Genomic DNA, 18023 nt, shown 5'->3' with positions numbered 1-18023 from the left:
TTAAGAAAAACATTATTTAATAAATAACTAGTTCTTGTCTAGATTTTCATAATCTATAAGAAAGAAAACTACCTCATTAATAAAGCCTAATTGATTATTACTTGATTTCTAGGAGTTTTTTTGCTTAAAGAATAAACAAAAGAAATATTTTTTTTTCTACTGAAACAATATCAGTTTTTACAGTCATGACGGTCATTCACAGAATGCAAATTCATAACTTAAAAATTACAGTAGGTACCTACTACATCTCACAAAATAAACCACTAGTCAAAAAAGTCATATGGCCGTTTTCACCATCAATCCCTAATTTTTAAGTGGCCCCTATGATAACACTTAACAGGAATTTTTATATGGGTCACTTAAAAATTAGGGATTGATGGTGAAAACGGATATTAATGTCTGCAAATAGGTTTTTAAAAAGCACTCTTACATGTGCCAATAATACTTGAACCCTACCACTGCTCCAGGACAATAAACGGTACCAAATGAACTCAGGTATTTCAGGGCTTATCTGTAGTTTGCTAACTAAACAAATCCGTTTGTAGCGAAAGACAACAGTTGTACGGGTACACCAATTAACTGTTGTTGGGCTAGTTAGCGATGCCGTCAGTGCAGTTAGTTTAACTGTACGGCGACGGAATGACGTAGGGCTTTACTGGTTTTAGTGGTAACTCAAATATGTATAGCAAAATAGAAATAAGTGGATTTAGGGATCACTGGTACAACATTTCTTTAATGACACTAATGCCCGTGCCCCGTATTCACAAACTACTATGAGGTTTCACAGTGCGCGTGGACGTACAGGGTGACATACGAATCAATCACAGAGCTCTAGTCAACGCTGTGCGTGCGATTTTCTGATTCACTTAAGCAAGCATTGTTTTTGAATACGGGCGTAAGACTAAATAATATTTTTACTAAATCTTCTTAGTTAAATATAGGAAAGGTTGTTGGAAACCTTTGAAGGAGGATTTTGTACAGCTGTGGACGGAATTTGGTTGACACGACGAAGTCAAACATGTTGTTTGCTTCTGGAAGAGGGAGAGAATAGAACAAACTTCCAATCTTTTTACCCGACCGCGCCAGAAGGAGGGTTATGTTTTTTTTTTTGTGAATGTTGCTTAGCTACTAGGCTACTAAGGTACTACAAACATGCGATCAGGCTTCCCCAATTTACCCAGGGTGGAGAGTGCAGACTAAACTTTTAATTTTCATGTGATAAATTGAAAAGGAGTGGAGTGGAACCAAATAGCCGATGATGATGACATTGATGACGTCATGATCATTGGATCATCGTCAACAGTTTGAAGTCGATAGTAACACATAAGAGCAATGCATGCATGGAAGCGCTGGATGCAGGTTGCTACCAATTGATCAACGTGGAAAGCATTAGGGGAGGCCTATGTTCAGCAGTGGACGTCCTATGGCTGAAATGATGATGATGATGATGAAGAGCAATGCATTTATATTTTTATAGAAATTATCATTATTGTATTCATTAGTTACGTAAAAGAAATACATAAAACTGAACAAAAGAACGAATAAAACGCTTTAATAACCAACACTTATCGTAACCTTTAGCTTAAGCGTCCTCGAATCGCGGTCTACATTGATAGAGACGAAACATAGAAGTATCCTGGTTCAATGATTAATTTGTAATTATTATACTTTGATTTGAATAAAATAAAAACCCGAGTCTTCAGATAAGCTCAGGCGCTAACTCCAATAAGCATCTAGAAGATATGCTGCTATTTAGCTAACAAAATGGATAATACAAAATGAATCAACAGTATTTTCTTTAAACTATGTAGTTTTGTCCTGCAACTCTTGGTTAAAGAGAGTCATTTTGATTAAGAAGGCACTATTTTGAAACTAAACCTTCCGCAAGAGTTACCAGGTTGTCGGTCCACCGAGTGGGAGGTCTGCCTAAAGTTCGTCAGACACTATTCTTAAGGACTCTATCACATCAAGCCTGCCAACAAACTGGTGCCAGTGGCTTTATTTCAAAAGAATCATGTCAGCGACTTACTAGTCGTCGCGTGGAAAGCAGCCTTCTATGACTTTTGAGGGTGGCGCGCTTTGAAAGAAAGAAAGAAAAATCTTTATTTGATAACCTTAATACATTTACATCATTATAATAAATTACAAACATTACATCAAAGGAGAAAGCTCTGAATAAGGAAACGCTTTATGAGAGGCAGAAAGAGAGAGAAAAAACATGTTGTCAAAAAGGTCACCCACTTAGTATCATCTTGACCCGTCTGCCAAGACACTTATTTTCAGTGGGCGCCTTGTTACACTTCTACGTTTTTACTGTACTCAGTCTACGACTATCATTTGCAAAACTCAGCTGCTTTTTGCCCACATTAAAACTTGCAGCCCGCCTGGAAAGCAGCCAAACAACATTGATTTTAAATTTTTAACCCGCCGCGTGAAACGCAAGTGGAATTGATGAGAATTTTAATATTTCATTTTGCACTCGGATGCAGTTTTTACGTATTCTATTTTGGCGACCGAATGGTTAAAATACGTAGTTTTGTCACGCGCCATTTTGAATGTTTTTGTTGGAACAGCTTGCTAGAATAGTAAGAACATTGATTTGGTGGGAACTTTAGAATAACAAATATTTTTATTGATATTGTTTTAAGCTAAATTGGGACTGCAGATAAACTCAGTAATGGAATTTTATCTGACCCAATTCCACGAGCAAATTGGTTAAAGTTTAATAGTACAAATTAATTTTTCACTTGAATTAAAGCTTAATATTAAATTGTATTAGTGTTATGGTTTCGAAGTAAGGCTGAGTTGCACCATCTTACTTTAACTTTGACAAACGTCAAAAATCTGTCAAACTCCATACAAAAAGCACCGGTTATCGTCAAAGTTACCGTTAAAGTTAGGTGGTGCAACTCAGCCTAAGTAAACTATTTATAATTTACCTATTAATTAAAAGCTAGAACATTAATAACTATAAAAGCAATAAGTTGTCATTAAATAAATACTGAAAGCTTAATTACTGATAGTAATAATATCATGAAGAGATAAAATAAAATAGTTAAACCAAAAGCAATTTAGGATGAATCTCTCAAAAATCCAAAATTACTCTTCCGTAATTTTCATCATAAAAACATCTCATTCAAAAACTAAACCTAATTTCCTTTGACCAAACACACCTCACTAAAATCTCTACAAAAAGTCGCAACGACCGCACGTTTGAACCAAAAATATTATACAAATCGCCAAAATACTGGACACAAAAATTCCAGTAACAAGATTAACAAAAAAGCAACTAGTCAGGACCGAATAGAATCTAGTATTCAGGCCCGTATGAAAGAGTCTTTTGTGCATCCAAAAAGTGGGTCATCCTGCACCTCGGGTCCACATGCGAGCAAGATAATGGGCCATTTTTTGCAGATTTTTTGCTAAACATTTTGTCAAAGCACAATGCTTTGTATGCACAATCTCCTATTTGTTTTTTTAATAAACATTTAAGAGTATAGAATTTCTTTAACATTTATATTGCTCTGTGCGCGAACTGTCTATTATGAGTTTGAGATGATAGTAGAAAAGTGGAACATAATATCGAAACATTTTTATGTCTAAATATACAGAGACTTTAAAAAATAATGAGACTCTTACCCCCGAACAAAAAATGAGCTAATGGTCTTAGACGAGAAATTTTAGGACAGATTTTTTCACATACAATAATTTTGATTATTTTTTTACGAATCTTTGCATCAAAACTTTTTTCTAACTAAGGTAAAAAACAAATCATTATGCAAAACGTAATTTCGTCAATCTCCTAAACAATGAAACCAGTAATTATGTAAAACAGCAGCGAGTCCTTGGACCTGATACATCGCCAAATTATATGACTATAAGATAACACAAAATGGGCAGTCTCCAGAAATTATAGCCCATTGAAAAATGTTGAAAAGGAAAATGCGAACAAGATATAAAGCCCCTCGGAAATATCGAGAGCAGTTAGTGGTAATAAAATTACAGTAATAATCTCCTAGAATAATGGCGGCTTTAATAAATTGAGATGGCGTAATCAAGTTTGTTTTTGGGCGGATCCATTTAATTTGTTTATCTGAAATGTTTTTGTTAGGTATTTTAAAGGCTGTGTAACACGTTTCTATGTTTACAGTTTTATGGTGCGATCAGTTTCAATGATGGAAAAGGATTATTGATTTTGAATTCATTTCATCATTATCATTAGGTCATCGTTTTGACTTCTCCTGCAAGACTAGCGGCTAGGGAGGCCCAACGTTCGCATATTTAATTTTGTCCAGTAGGCTCTTTCGACATCCATGGGTCAACACAAAACCAGAGTTGTTGCCACATTCAATTCATTCAATATTTTATTGATATTATTTTTCATTTTCTGTATGAAGCCTTGAATGAAATGTTTTTTATTTAAAAGTTAATCAATATTTTTTTTCGGTCTTTAAAATTGAACTTCAATTTTAAATGGGCAGGTTTTAGGCACTTTCCCTGTCCAGCACTGCACGCCATCTGTTGACCACCCGTTCCGCGCCCAGTTTCCAATTAGCGGGCGGCTTTGTGTCCTGCATGATTGTCGCCCTTGCCCTGATAGAATGGCGTTGGTACTGACAACACGCTCCTACATTTTTGGCGTGGCCTAGTTTTGGCAAGCATCATGTATTCATTAGACGTTTTCTATTTCACTTGACATCTCTATTAAGTTTGTTTATTGCAGCCAAATGATATCACTGCTGGACTTTAAGGATATTCACAATAATCCTGCGCTGCCCGCATTGAGGAGCTTAAATTACCGCGGCCTTAAGTGGCAGTAAGACTAGGCGCAGACCACCAATGTTTAGTTGGCCGATAGTGGGCCCGATTTTAATTTGTACGAAGAATCGGTCGATACCTACCAAATCGGTGTAATGTGCACACTTTCATACATCTCCGTACTGATTAACAGACCGATCCAACTATCGGCCAACTAAAAATCGGAGGTATGTGGCTAGGCTACAGCGTTGCCAGACGTCCCGATTTTGGAGGGACGTCCCGATTTTTAAATCAAATTAAAATGTCCCGCGCGGGACAGGCTCTGTCCCGCTTTTCGGAGAGAGACACTCACTTCACCAGACTATTGTTTGAAACGCCATATTATTCTAAAAAATAAAACTTTTTTAATTTTTTTCTTTTTTTATTCTAAAGGCGAATTTAACGATAGAGTAAATCTGATTTAAAATATTATTTTTTTGTTGAAATACATTTTCTATGGCTACTTTTGCTATCTATTGTCACGTAAACGTAATTTTAAGTCAAATAAAAAGATAAATATTTGAAAACCTTTGATTATATACGTTTTTTTTACTTTGTCCCGCTTTTGACGGAAGAATCCCGCTATTTTCACTCAAAAAGTACCAAAGTCCCGACTTGGCGAAAAAAAAAACTGGCAACGCTGCTAGGCTAACACATTAGCTCGTAGAACTGACAGCCGTTGGGGCAGAAAACACGTTTGACTCATAACAATAAACGGGTATCACATAGCAATACTAATAGATGAGATACTACGCAGACAAATACTTAAGCTGGGTTGCACCATCTTACTTTAACTTTGATAAACGTCAAAAATCTGTCAAACTCCATGTGTTTGTCAACAAAAAACACTGGTTAACGTTATACTTACTGTTAAAATCAATAAGGACAACAAGGTGGTGCAACTCAGCCTTAATGTAGGTATTAAATGTAAACGATCATACACAAATAAAGATTCCACCTTCGGCCTGATCATCACTTACCATCAGGTGAGATACAGGCCAAGAGCTTCCTCGTTGATGATAAAAAAAAATGAAATTGTTTTTAAAAGATTAAAGATCAGACCTGCCTACCTGAAAAATATTTGACGTTATTAGTAGTATCACCACAAATCTTTAATACCCCAAAGGACAATGACCAAAAATGTATGGAGTGTGGTCCAAATGTCCACCACTAACGAGACCTATGTAGTAAAATAGTCTACTAAATACTGATTCATTATAACTAAACAGCAATCAAAAATATGTTGTCAGTAAAAAGTTATGACTGAAAGAAAAGTCTGTTTTTTACCTTTTCATCCGAAAAATGTTCTTGATATCATTCTATCCATTGCACATTTTGGACTAATCTACGCATGTTATGTCATGTCGCATATGGCGCGGCGCTATAGACGAATTTTATTAAATATTATACTAGCTGTGCCTACGACTTTGTACGCGTGAAAATAGTTTGAATAATATTTCCCATTTTTACATCATTTGTCTTTACTGCTCCGCCCCTATTGGTTGTAGGGTGATGTTATTTATCCTAAAACCATCCTTGATAAATGGGCTATCTAGAACAAAAATATTTTTTCAAATCGGACCAGTAGTTCCTGAGATTAGCGCGTAAACTACTACAATTTTTCAAACAGTCATATTTCTTTACTGACAGCTTATTTTTTTTTCGTCCCATACTGAAAGTTAATCTCTATTTAATAGACTATAAGCCAATATAGGTCTCATTAGTGGTGGACATTTGGACCACTTTTGGTCATTGTCCTTTTTCAACCCCGTTGTTACCCATATTTTATACACTAAACAATATCCCGCAAAACCCGATTTACGATATAGCTCAATCAATCCAGCTCGTAGCTCGAGTGCGGCACGTACGTAATTCGTACGTATTACGTGTACGTATCGTACGTATAACGTGTACACGTAACTGTATCGGCCAGTAATAGCGGCGCGCGCCACAGATGCGGTTCGACACAGCTGCCTTTGAAAAGGGTGACCATTATTTGCAGTTTTTAAGGATATTTGATCATCGTCATTTCATCAAAATATGTATATCAGTTTAATGTTAGACACCACTAAGGAGCGACAAAAATGCATTATTTATCTTCGGCTTAATTTATCTGTCTGATGCTAGTAGATTTTTCTAGGGGTGGTTAATACATTGCAGCTGCTAGTGATGGTTCTACGTTTTCCAATACTTTTTGACTGATTTAAAAATAAGCTTACGATTTTTAAGTTGTATCGCAGTGACCAATAGTAAGAACTCATGTAGCCCAGAGCTAAAAAAGAGGTGAAAAAACTTTTCATATGATACAAAATATAGTTCTAAGCGTCAATAATATGTAGTTATGTTATGTTATCAAAAGCTGACATTATGATTCAACTTCCAGTTTCAGATGTAGGCAAGAAAACTCTTTCTTTTTTCACGACGTGAATCCAATCAAAATTAGTGTATAGTAGTGAAGTCCTTCAAAAATCCTTTCAAAATCCGAACTCACAGTCGCCCCACTAGAAACGCAATTTGCATTGATATAGATTCGCAACATATACGCTGTCTGTAGTCGTTCAGTGGGCCAGCATATTGCTGATTACGCTTTCAATTCCTAACACCTGGGGCTTCCGAATTAGTTCCGATATTGGTACGGCTTTGGTGTTAGTTTCCCACATGACTGCAATGTCAGAGTTACAGTTCAGTTTCAATCTATGACCATTATGTCATAGTTATAGTGATATAGTCAGTCAGTCGTCAGCCTTACGTATAGATGGACTATAACTACCAACCTTAACTTCGACCTCCTCCTATGTTCTTCTGATTAATTTCGTTGCGGGTCCGATGACAGTTTAACTTTCCTCGGAACAAACTTGACCTTCACTGGTTGTGTTTTTATTGGCGGTCAATCTGTAGATCCTGGCTACACAGGAGTTGCAGCGGTGGAAACGAGAGGTGGAAATGGTCCCGTATAGATGGACTATATAGAGAGAACCATCTAAGTTTAAATATTTTTTTTAATTTTAAATGTATAATTCAAATCCAAATTCTTCATAAGTAGGCTCTTTTCAAGGCACTTACCTAAACATCAAATATACCTAGTTTTTCACAACATATCAGCTGGTGCTGAGAAAGTGGCGGAAGAAACTCAGTCAACTTTATTATAGGTAACTTTTTAATACTTTCCAACCAAAATGTCACATAATGCAACCCTAAGAAGGCCCATTAAAAGTGAACAGGCACCTTCTGGGCAAACTTACCATATATTGCAATGGTGAACTTGATATCAAAAGGAGTCAAGGAATAAAAATAATCGTACGGGACGCCTGGGCTATAAGAAAGAAAAAATTAAACTGTCATAGATACTAAAAACTGAGTTTATTTTTAACATAATAACGATGTAGACAGTAAAAATCCTATCCCAAAGTGCCTAAACCGCAAAACCTAAAGACCCAGTCGTAAATCCGAAAATTCCATCAGCAAAATGAATGCAGGCGAACGAGAAGCAACATTCCCGTCACTACAATCCCGCAAACCGAATTCCGGTCGTATCGCCGCCATGCGGGCCCGATGCCTCCACTGATATGGCCAGTGTGGTGAGCGTTGTAACTGGCTAGTCCATTCGGAAGATAAACTTTTTTCGCTTTTTCCTTTTTTCTTGCTTTTGCTACATGGCCAATGCAGAAAACGTGGTACTCGTACTAGCCAGTAGTTATGGAAGATTTTTTTTTATCTATTTTCGTAGGCCAACGATGCCACTAGAAATGGCCAGCGCAGTGAGCGTTGTACCTGGCCAGTGTATTCGGAAAAAGAATTTAAGTATTTACTCGTACTTTCCTTGATTTCATCGTAATGACAGTGAGAGATATGTCTGCCTGGTTAGTAGATTTTAATTTATTTTTTCTTTTTTTCTTGCTTTCGCCTTATGGTTACTGGTGAACTTTATTATAACCGACCGGTCGATTTCACGGATTTTCCATTTGGTATTAATCTCTTTTCTCCATTTTTCTTTTCTTTTCTTTTGCGGACCGCCAATGCCACCGCTGCATGCTCGGAACAATAACTAAAGCATGGAAGCCAGGCTAAAATAACAACTAAACTCCATATCTTCATCTCTTTTTACTTATGGTATTGACAGTGTATAAGAAAGAGACATGTCTAATGTTTTGTTTCGTTACCATGCAGGTTGTCACTACTTGTGAATTTGCTAGTGATGGGAATAAATTAATATATTTTATCGATAAATTATGGTACCTGAAAGTACTGCTGCTGTGGTGTAGCGTACATTAGGCCACGGCAATACTATCATACAGTATTGTAACTTCATATAAACGGACGAAAAGCGAGTTTTCCTTCCAAAATTCAAATCTCGGTATGCGCTCGACATGCAAAAGTCGGGGTGTCGCGAATGTGCCACAGTAATAAAATTTTTTTTACCAGTAAGGCGGTTATCACACTGCGCCGCGCTCCGCCGCGGAGCGCGGGGCGACAGATTTAATCATTGTATGCAAGTACCTCAGTTTGTATAGAAAACACGCGCGGCACTTCACACTGACAACGCGTCCGCGCGCGTGATTTTTTATATGAAAATCACGCGCGCCTATGTGCTTTTTCTATAAAAATAAAAGTACCTATTTAAACAGGGTGTTAGGTAAATGGGTTCATAAGCCGATACTAACCCATGTTAACATATTATGCATGTGGCATGGCGAAGTCAGTGATATGATCATTTTTTTTTTAATTTTCACACAAAATAAAATTTATAAAATCAGATTTGTATGAAAATTTAAATTATTAAAATGTTGATATCAACTTTCTGACTTCACCACACCATGTATAATAATATGCTTCATGTTAACATGGGCTAGTGTCCGCCTATTTTTATTTTATACCCATTTACATAACATCCTGCATAATATAGTCCAGTAGAATTAGCTTTTAAATCGGAAATAATTCCTACAAAAGATTTCATTGTTTTAATGGCTTCATTGGTTGCCCATTAAGACTCTCCTAAGTTTTCGACTTCGACGGAGTTGTGCTTAAGTGGTGGGGGCCCCCGAAAGAGGCATTTTTTCGGTTTTCCGGTTATACCGCGTAAAGGACTTACCCTATCAAAAAGTGGTCTTCATGACGGTTGAAGGGCACTTAATCCTGCATTGAATAAGACCAAATTTATATGTTTTGGACAAACCGTTCTCGCGCTTAAGTTCGGCAAAGTAGAAAATATATGTATAATTAATGACCCTCTCCACGTCCAATGGTTTGTTACCCACAGGCTTCCAAGTCTTGAAAAGGGCCACCTCAACCAGTGTAACCCTATCAAGGCTTACGAGCTTGATGCGCCTATCCTTGTTCGTCCCAGCCGTTCCTTAACTGCAGTTGCTGCACCTCTTCCTGGCACTCACCTGAACGACTCTGTGTTACCTACTGTGGCTGCCCCTCTTCCTTGTATCCTCCTGCATGACTACGTTGCCTAGCCGTATGCCTAGTCTAAGGTTCGACGCATGTGGGTAACAAGCCATTGGACGTGGAGAGGGTCATTAATTATACGTATATTTTCTACTTTGCCGAACTTTAGCGCGAGAACGGTTTGTCCAAAACATATTAATTTGGTCTTATTCAATGCAGGATTAAGTGCCCTTTAACCGACATGAAGACCACTTTTCGATAGGGTAAGTCCTTTACGCGGTATAACCGGAAAACCGAAAAAACGCAGCTTTCGGGGGCCCCCACCACTTAAGCACAACTCCGTCGAAGTCGAAAACTTAGGAGAGTCTTAATGGGCAACCAATGAAGCCATTAAAGCAAAAAAATCTTTTGTAGGAATTATTTCCGATTTAATCAATTTTTGTGTTTAATTCTACTGGCCTAATAATCAAGCATTTTGTTGTTGTCATACGGTTACGGTACATTTATTTAAAAAATATGGCCGAGTTGGAATACTGTATAGATAGTATTACCGTGATTAGGCTCTCGATCGTGGGTTCAGAAATAAAACACAATATTAAAAAGATAATTTAATTGTTCATAAACAAAGCATATACCTATTACAAACCGTGGCAGTTATGCACTATAATGTGTTTACGTATCATTGACCTTTAAATATAATTGTCTTTGTTAAATGTGTGCGAATTTTTTCGGTAGGTACAGTCAAATTTTTAGTTATATAATGTATCCTAAGTTTAAAATATTTTTGTGCTATGGACTTTACAAGAAGATTTCTGTGATCATCATAGAAAGATTGTTCTAATGAATGATCTTTTAATTCACGAAAAATTTCTGACGACAATACATTTGCTGAAACTTTATTAATCATCTCTAATAATGTTTTTGGTTGACCGAGAGATTTTGAACCAATATGCATTTGATATTCTCTTAAAATTTTTTCGGAAAGTTGACAGATCTTGGTTAAGCCGGATGTTGGTTTAAATAGGCCTCCTCTATTTTTTATAGATATCAAAGATCTTTCAGGAATACTCTCCGTGTTCTCAAGACTTTCTATGCATTTTTAGGGTTCCGTACCTCATAAGGAAAAAACGGAACTCTTATAGGATCACTTTGTTCGCATTGTAAAGATTTTTTTAATTTCCTTCGGATAAAGCCCGCTATGTATTCTACGACATTTTTAGAATATTCCGTAAGAGACGATGGGTACAAAATGTAGTCGTGTTCTTTCAAATGATCAAAAGTATCATGTGATTCAGGTTCTAAACGACGTCTACAATTGGTGCTGTCGTTAATAGCTTTTTTGTAGTCAGAACTACAGTTTAAAACGGGTGTGGCAATACATTTTCAAAGTGTTCCCGGACAAACGAGTATGCCTTTGGTGATAAATAATGTAATGTGACTGCGAATTTTTTAATTTCAATACCATACTGTCTGGTAAGAACTTCGTCGCATTGTTTCTGAAGAAATCTTTTGATTACATCATTCTTATTTAAGCTATCTAACATATTAATATACTCGGTTTCGATATTGTCCTGTCTCAATTTGTCTATTACGATTGTGTAAAGATCTTCATTTTTTTTTTAAAGTCGACAAATTCGTTTTGTTAACGTGTTTATTTTACGTAGACGGCGATCCGAAACATTTTTTAAATCTTGAACTCGTTTCTCTAATAGTTTTATCTTTTTTTCAGCGGATGATTCATCTCTTATCTGAAGACGAACATTTTCGTTTTACTATTGACACTATCCCAGTGTTAATTTCCATTAGTGGTTTCTAAAACAAGTTAAAAAAGTAATTAGAATAAGTTGCCGCCGAGGGTGACAAATAAAGAAATCCTAGGATAAATAAAGAAAAGATGTAAAAACGTTTAGAAAAATAATTTAAGTTTAAACACTTTTAAGAAGTAGGATTTAGAAATGAGCATGTGGCTCGCGATAAACTAATCAATACAACGCGGTCAAAGCGTCGAGTAATAAAATGAACTGTAGATACGTACTCTTTTTTCTTGTCCTTCTAATTCACGAAGAGCTCTTTGGGTTACAGCAGATGGAATACATTGAACGTGTCCATGTTCAGAAGTCTGAAAATAATATTTTATTTGTTTTTATAAAATTGAATAATGTTGCTATTACTTTTATAAACTTAATAATCAATAGTAGTAAAGAATTGAGATAATTGTACATACTACCGTAATATTTCCTTGTCCTTGTACAGCAGATGGAATACTGTGAATGTCATTGTGTCCTCGTTCTGAACTCTGGAAATTATTTAAACATTGGAAATGTTTCTTTTTTGTGATATTTTGTTTATTTTAGTGTGTTAAAATCAGATAATTACAATTGATGGGTGAGACTCGCGATAAACAAATCAATAAATGATACAACGCGGCCAACGCATCGAGTAATAAAATAAATTGTAGGTACTATAGCCAACAGTATTAACTGCCCATTGAAAGTCATGTCATCTCGTTTTATCGCAAAGAATTGCCATTTGATTAGAGCGAGAGCAAAAACGGAAATGGATAGTTAACAGTGTGGGCGTGTGTACGTACTCTATTTTCTTGTCCTTCTAATGCTTGAAGAGCTCTTCGGGTTACAGCAGATGGAAAACATTGAACGTGTCCATGCTCAGAAGTCTGAAAATAACATTTTATTAAACAAAATTGAATAAGGTTGCTATTACTTTTTTTTTATGTGACATGAGGCAAACGAGCAGACGGATCACCTGATAGTATAAACTTAATAATTCATTGTAGCAAAGAATTGTAAAAATTGTACATACTACCGTATTAATTCCTTGTCCTTGTACAGCAGATGGAATACTGTGAATGAGTCCTCGTTCTGAACTCTGAAAATTATGAAAATATTGGAAATGTTTCTATTTTGTGTTATTATGTTTATTTTAGTGTATTAATGAGATAATTACAATTGAATCAGCTTCGGACAAATTAATTGAAGGCACAGCTTGAAATTTTAACCGCCTTTTAGTAGAATATTCACTGTGCAAATAATTGTCGGGCGAGAAGTGCTTGGAACAGATCCTGCTGTAGGTCTTCCACTTCCAGTCAGGTCTCCCGACTCGTCTTATCCACTCTACTTTGATCTTTTCAACCTTTGGGAATCTGTAATATTATAAACTTTTATTTATCATATTGCAAGTAAATATTAAACATATAAAAAAAATAAGTTCAATTTTTACTTTTCTTAAATTAACTAGTAACAATGTATACTTAAAAAATACAATGAAATAAAAATTAACACTAGTACCACACAAAAAGAAAGAGAGATAATATAGAATATATTTTCTACATTATCGTCTATCGTGGGTCAAACCTTAGAAAAGTAACGACGTCTATAAAGAACTTCAAAGCCTAACTAAAGTATCGATATCTAATGTGACCACATCACTAGATGAAAAACTAACCTAGAAAATTTATTTAGGATTTTTAACAAAAGGTGGACAAAAACTGTTTAGGCTTTCAATTAAAAAGTACGACAAGAAATAAGTAACATTTATACATAGTTTACCGGTATTTCCAGTATAATTTAATAAAAAAAAAGATCAAAAACTTACGAATGAAAGTGAATTTTTTCACCACTGTTTTCTTTTCTTCCCGAATGTGAATCGCAGCCGTCAATCACACAAGACATATTTTTATGATATAAAACACATCTTAAAGAACGACCAGGAACGACCATACCACGGTAATACTATCTATACAGTATTCCAACTCGGCCATATTTTTGAAATAAATGTCAACAACCGCGCGGTATGTCACCGTATGACAACATGCGATAGGGCTGCCCACTTGCAGACCCTATTTTCATTACATCTGCCTACTTAGAATTTCTATCTAGTTTTGTGGATGTATTTTGCGATTGTAATTTTTTAATTTATTTTGACAAACAAAATACTTTGTGAATGTAATAGGATAAAAATGCATTTTGTTTTGTGATTAGTAGATTTAATTAAAAAAATATATTTGTGTTAAGATTTAGTAAACGAATCTTATGAATTTGCGACCGAAAATGTATGCGCCTCGTGGACACTAGCCCATTTTAACATGTGCATATAAATGGTATGGTGAGGTCAGAAAATTGATATCATCATACACCCTGTATAAATAGGTACTTGTAAATATTTTTATAAAAAAAAACACTTACTGTTTCAAAAACAACACATCGACCGTTTATTGCTGTGGCACATTCGCGACACCCCCGACTTTTGCATGTCGAGCGCATACCGAGATTTGAATTTCGAAGGAAAGCTCGCGTTTCGTCCGTCTATATGAAGTTACAATACTGTATGATAATATTACCGTGACCATACACTTTCTTTTGCGCAAATTCCTTAGAAAATATTTTTTTTAATAACACGAGCCGTAAACACAACCACGGTGACACATCAGTACTTTAATTCGGCCAAGTGAGCAAGTTGAGTGAAACTGAAACATAGAACGTCAAAACGTGATTTTGAATTTGGTAGTATGCTGAATAAGTCCAATGACATAAAATTGTAATGAGTCCACTGAATGCTAGTGACAACCTGCAAATTATGAGAACTATGTTCAGTTTGCGGTCTCATTCTCTCCTACGCAAAATCGTGTAAAGAGCGAGTGCATCAGGTATACGTTTTTAGTTGCTATTTTAGCCTGGCTTCCATGCTTTAGTTATTGTTCCGAGGCTGCATGTTATATGGCCTGTCATGTGTGACAACAACTTATAACAAGTAGTAGATGTTGAATATTTTTGGCTGTTCTATTTTTTTTGTCTGTCTTTTTAGGCCAGATGCATCTGTCAGCGTTAGGAACTATCCCCACTAATCTAGTGGAACCTCTTACAAACAATTAAGTTCGACTTTACAGAAACATTGATCATACGAACCTTAACGTCGAACTCCTCCTATGTTCTTTTGATTAATTTCGTTGCGGGTCCAATGACAGTGTAACTTTCCCCCGGGACAAACTTGACCTTCATTGTTTGGGTTTTTATTGGCGGTCAAGCTGTAGATCCTGGCTATACAGGAGTTGCAGCGGTGGGAACGAGAGGTGGGAATAGTCCCGTTTACAGAAACATCCAGTCAGCCATCCAATTCAAACGCAGCACAACACTATCTCGGCGCGGTCAAGCATTCGCCGCGTTGCATTTCCGTCAGCGGCGGCTGACGAATTAATTTGTTGTCACACATGACGTACTGCACAGATAGAGCGAGGGTAGTTAGACATGAGATAGTTTGAGTTACAACGCAATACAGATAGCATAAGAATTTAGACATTGTGGCTTAGTAGTAAGTGAAATTTAGGTTCCACCGAGCATATATGTTGTCATAATATTATTATTATGACGTACTTACTGCTCGCATATTAAACATAGGATAGCTTGAGCTACACACTCTGTGGAGTCTTTAGATGCTGTGATGGGTATGATTTTTTTACATATTTTTTAAGCATGAACAAATAATTATGAGTATTATAACCCACGAGAAGATAAACATTGTAGCTTCTATGTTAGTTGTGATTGTAAGATTTTTCCACATACTTTTTAGGTATGACCAATTGACCACTTAATGTATTATGACGTAATGCAGACCAAGGGTTAGGCATGAGATGTTTAAGCTACAACGTAATACAGACACTGTGGCGTCTGTGCAGTTGTAATACGAGTACCTAAATCAGATTTTGCTACATCATTCTTAAGTCGACGACTGTTGCTATTTTTACATTTGTCTATCTTTGTCTGATAATGCTGACGATTGTAGTCTGTACCCATCTTACTGGGGTATTGGATATTTCACTTCTCCCACTTAAATTCGGAATATTGCTTCAGTTTGAATGAGAAAGTTAACCTTACTATACGCTAGATTTGAGTTTGGCTAGAGTCTAGTTAAAAAAACTCGTGCTTTTTATCGCTATTTAATTTTGTTATTTACCTCAAAAGCAAAGCAAAAGAGCTAACATATTCATAATACACTCTCAAAAATACGTCCACACAAAGAACGAAACTTTATAATAAAATGTCTTTTTTCTCAAACTGCTTGCATACACTGCGCCATCTAAAATGCATAGGAAAAATCCCGGAAATGATAAAAAAGAGTAATCTCGCTCTGCTGCAATATGGGTCATCCAATGGGAATGGGAATGAAATGCACAATTGAGAATACAGAATTTCGAGTTACAAAAGTTTAGATAGTCCATGAAATGGTTTGACCAGCTGTCGCGGGTTTGAATGGCGATTGTAACAATTTGTATATACTGACAGTTTATGTTGTAATAGTGCTTTGGATCAAAAGTGTAATGGTAGATGTAAAATATGATTTTTAGTAGCATTGAACTCAGTAAGTTATTCAATTGATTTGGTTAACAAAGGCGTTACAGTTTCATAGTTTCAATAGAAATGGAGCAATCGAGTTTTGACTATTTATATATTACAATTTACATATTTATTCCCATGCATATTCGTATTTTTGTTATTTTAACTCTCTATCTGCAACATTTATTTAAAACGAACTGAAAACATAATATGGCATTTACCCTCAGTATGTAGGATACCTATTTCAATTGTTCAAATCATAAGAAAAATTTATTTCATAAAAAAATGTCAAACATTTTTTAACTGAGATTACATTTTTGGAAGAGGCAAGCGCGTAAGTCAGATTAATCCATATTTGTTTAAAAGGTCATCGAGCTTTTGAATCATTACGATTGTGTTGTAAATTCAAAAATCCCTGTAACCAGTATGTAGACATGACGGAAAAATAGAGCTTTCCTTTTTCGAATAAACTCTTTTAGTTTTCGTTTTTCATTGACAGACTTAAAAACTGGGGCATAACGCATTAATTCGGGACGCTGCGACGCGGCACAATGTGCGCCCGCCGCATATGAATTTCGGTTTAGGTCCGTGCCTCGTTTACGTAGGATTTTTACAAAATCAAACTATTATTTAGGTATGTATTATTTGTTTGTGAGGAATAGATTGATGTTTGTTACTCTTTCTCGGAAAAAAATACTGATTTTCATTTACATTAAGGCTGAGCTGCACCACCTAACTTTGACCGTGACTTTTACGTTAACCGGCGTTTTTTGTATGGAGTTTGAAAGGTTTTTGACGTGTGTCAAAGTTAAAGTAAGATGGTGCAACCTAGCCTAAATGTCTATACATCAGAATAACATGCCGATATTAAGGCCAGGTTGCTGCACCATCTTACTTTGACTTTTACAAAGGTCGAAAATCTGTCAAACTCCATACAAAAAGCACCGGTTAACGTTAAAGTTACGTGGTGCAACTCAGCCTTAGTCGATAAAATATGTGTATCATGTGACAAATTGAATTACACGCGGGCGAAGAGTAGTTTTTAAAATATTGATTGTTTCGGATGGGACTTGAATCCCTGATCTTTTGTTTGTCCAACAATTACTCTGAATTCCCAAGCATAGACATTTCCATAAATCTTTAAATACAAGCATCCATCCCCCAATTCATGACTTAAGAAAAAGTTAGATTGTAGGTACCTACCTGAATGCGGGCAGCGCAGGATCAGGCGTTGTGGAATTCCTTGAGGGAAGTCCTTGTCCAGCAGTAGAAGAACGAATAAACGAACTCAAAATAAAATAAAGTCTTTCTCATTTTAATGACTGTTGGTCAGTGCAAACGTAGCACCGTGCGATCGCCCGTTGCATCAAATTAGGGGCACGGAGCGTGTCTAGCGTCTACATGTAACGTGTCAGAGCTGGATTTGATTAGCTGGTGTTACAAGTTATTACCAGTCTGCATCAGCAGAGCTTGACGTCTTAGGTATTA

The 18023-nt window shown here is 36.1% G+C and overlaps 1 protein-coding gene across 5 annotated transcripts; it reads right to left on the bottom strand.

Annotated features, from left to right (window-relative positions):
* Positions 1–10783: 10783 nt before the first annotated feature.
* LOC114361706 (THAP domain-containing protein 4-like) lies at positions 10784–14904 on the bottom strand. Of its 5 annotated transcripts, none has more exons than XM_028316841.1 (8): positions 14557–14904; positions 13801–13927; positions 13153–13348; positions 13009–13074; positions 12779–12862; positions 12416–12484; positions 12224–12307; positions 10784–12000 (listed from the first exon to the last, which is right to left on the bottom strand). In XM_028316841.1, exons 2-8 carry the CDS (start codon positions 13923–13925, stop codon positions 11926–11928), a joined length of 699 nt encoding a protein of 232 aa, XP_028172642.1. In that variant the 5' UTR covers positions 13926–13927; positions 14557–14904; the 3' UTR covers positions 10784–11925. The 5 variants fall into 5 exon arrangements, 4 of the variants coding, with proteins under 4 accessions (XP_028172642.1, XP_028172641.1, XP_028172639.1 ...); XM_028316840.1 differs by having other exon boundaries at positions 12413–12484; positions 13012–13074; XM_028316838.1 differs by having other exon boundaries at positions 12413–12484; positions 13801–13928; positions 14558–14904.
* Between the last annotated feature and the right edge of the window lie 3119 nt (positions 14905–18023).

Source organism: Ostrinia furnacalis, unplaced genomic scaffold (assembly GCF_004193835.3).
Source record: "Ostrinia furnacalis isolate ACB-3 unplaced genomic scaffold, ASM419383v2 OfSCF5921, whole genome shotgun sequence".
NCBI lineage: Eukaryota > Metazoa > Arthropoda > Insecta > Lepidoptera > Crambidae > Ostrinia > Ostrinia furnacalis.
The sequence above is the reverse complement of the archived record's forward strand: the minus strand, read 5'-3'. Positions and strand labels throughout refer to the sequence as shown.

Excerpts from the sequence above, each read along its gene's own strand:
- LOC114361706 (XM_028316838.1), bottom strand. The coding sequence starts at position 13,925 with ATGGTCGTTCCTGGTCGTTCTTTAAGATGTGTTTTATATCATAAAAAT. Across the intron at positions 13,075-13,152 it reads TGTCCGAAGCTGATTCAATT|AGTTCAGAACGAGGACTCAT; the intron begins GTAATTATCTCA and ends CATAATTTTCAG. Across the intron at positions 12,001-12,223 it reads TAGAAGGACAAGAAAAAAGA|AAACCACTAATGGAAATTAA; the intron begins GTACGTATCTAC and ends AACTTGTTTTAG.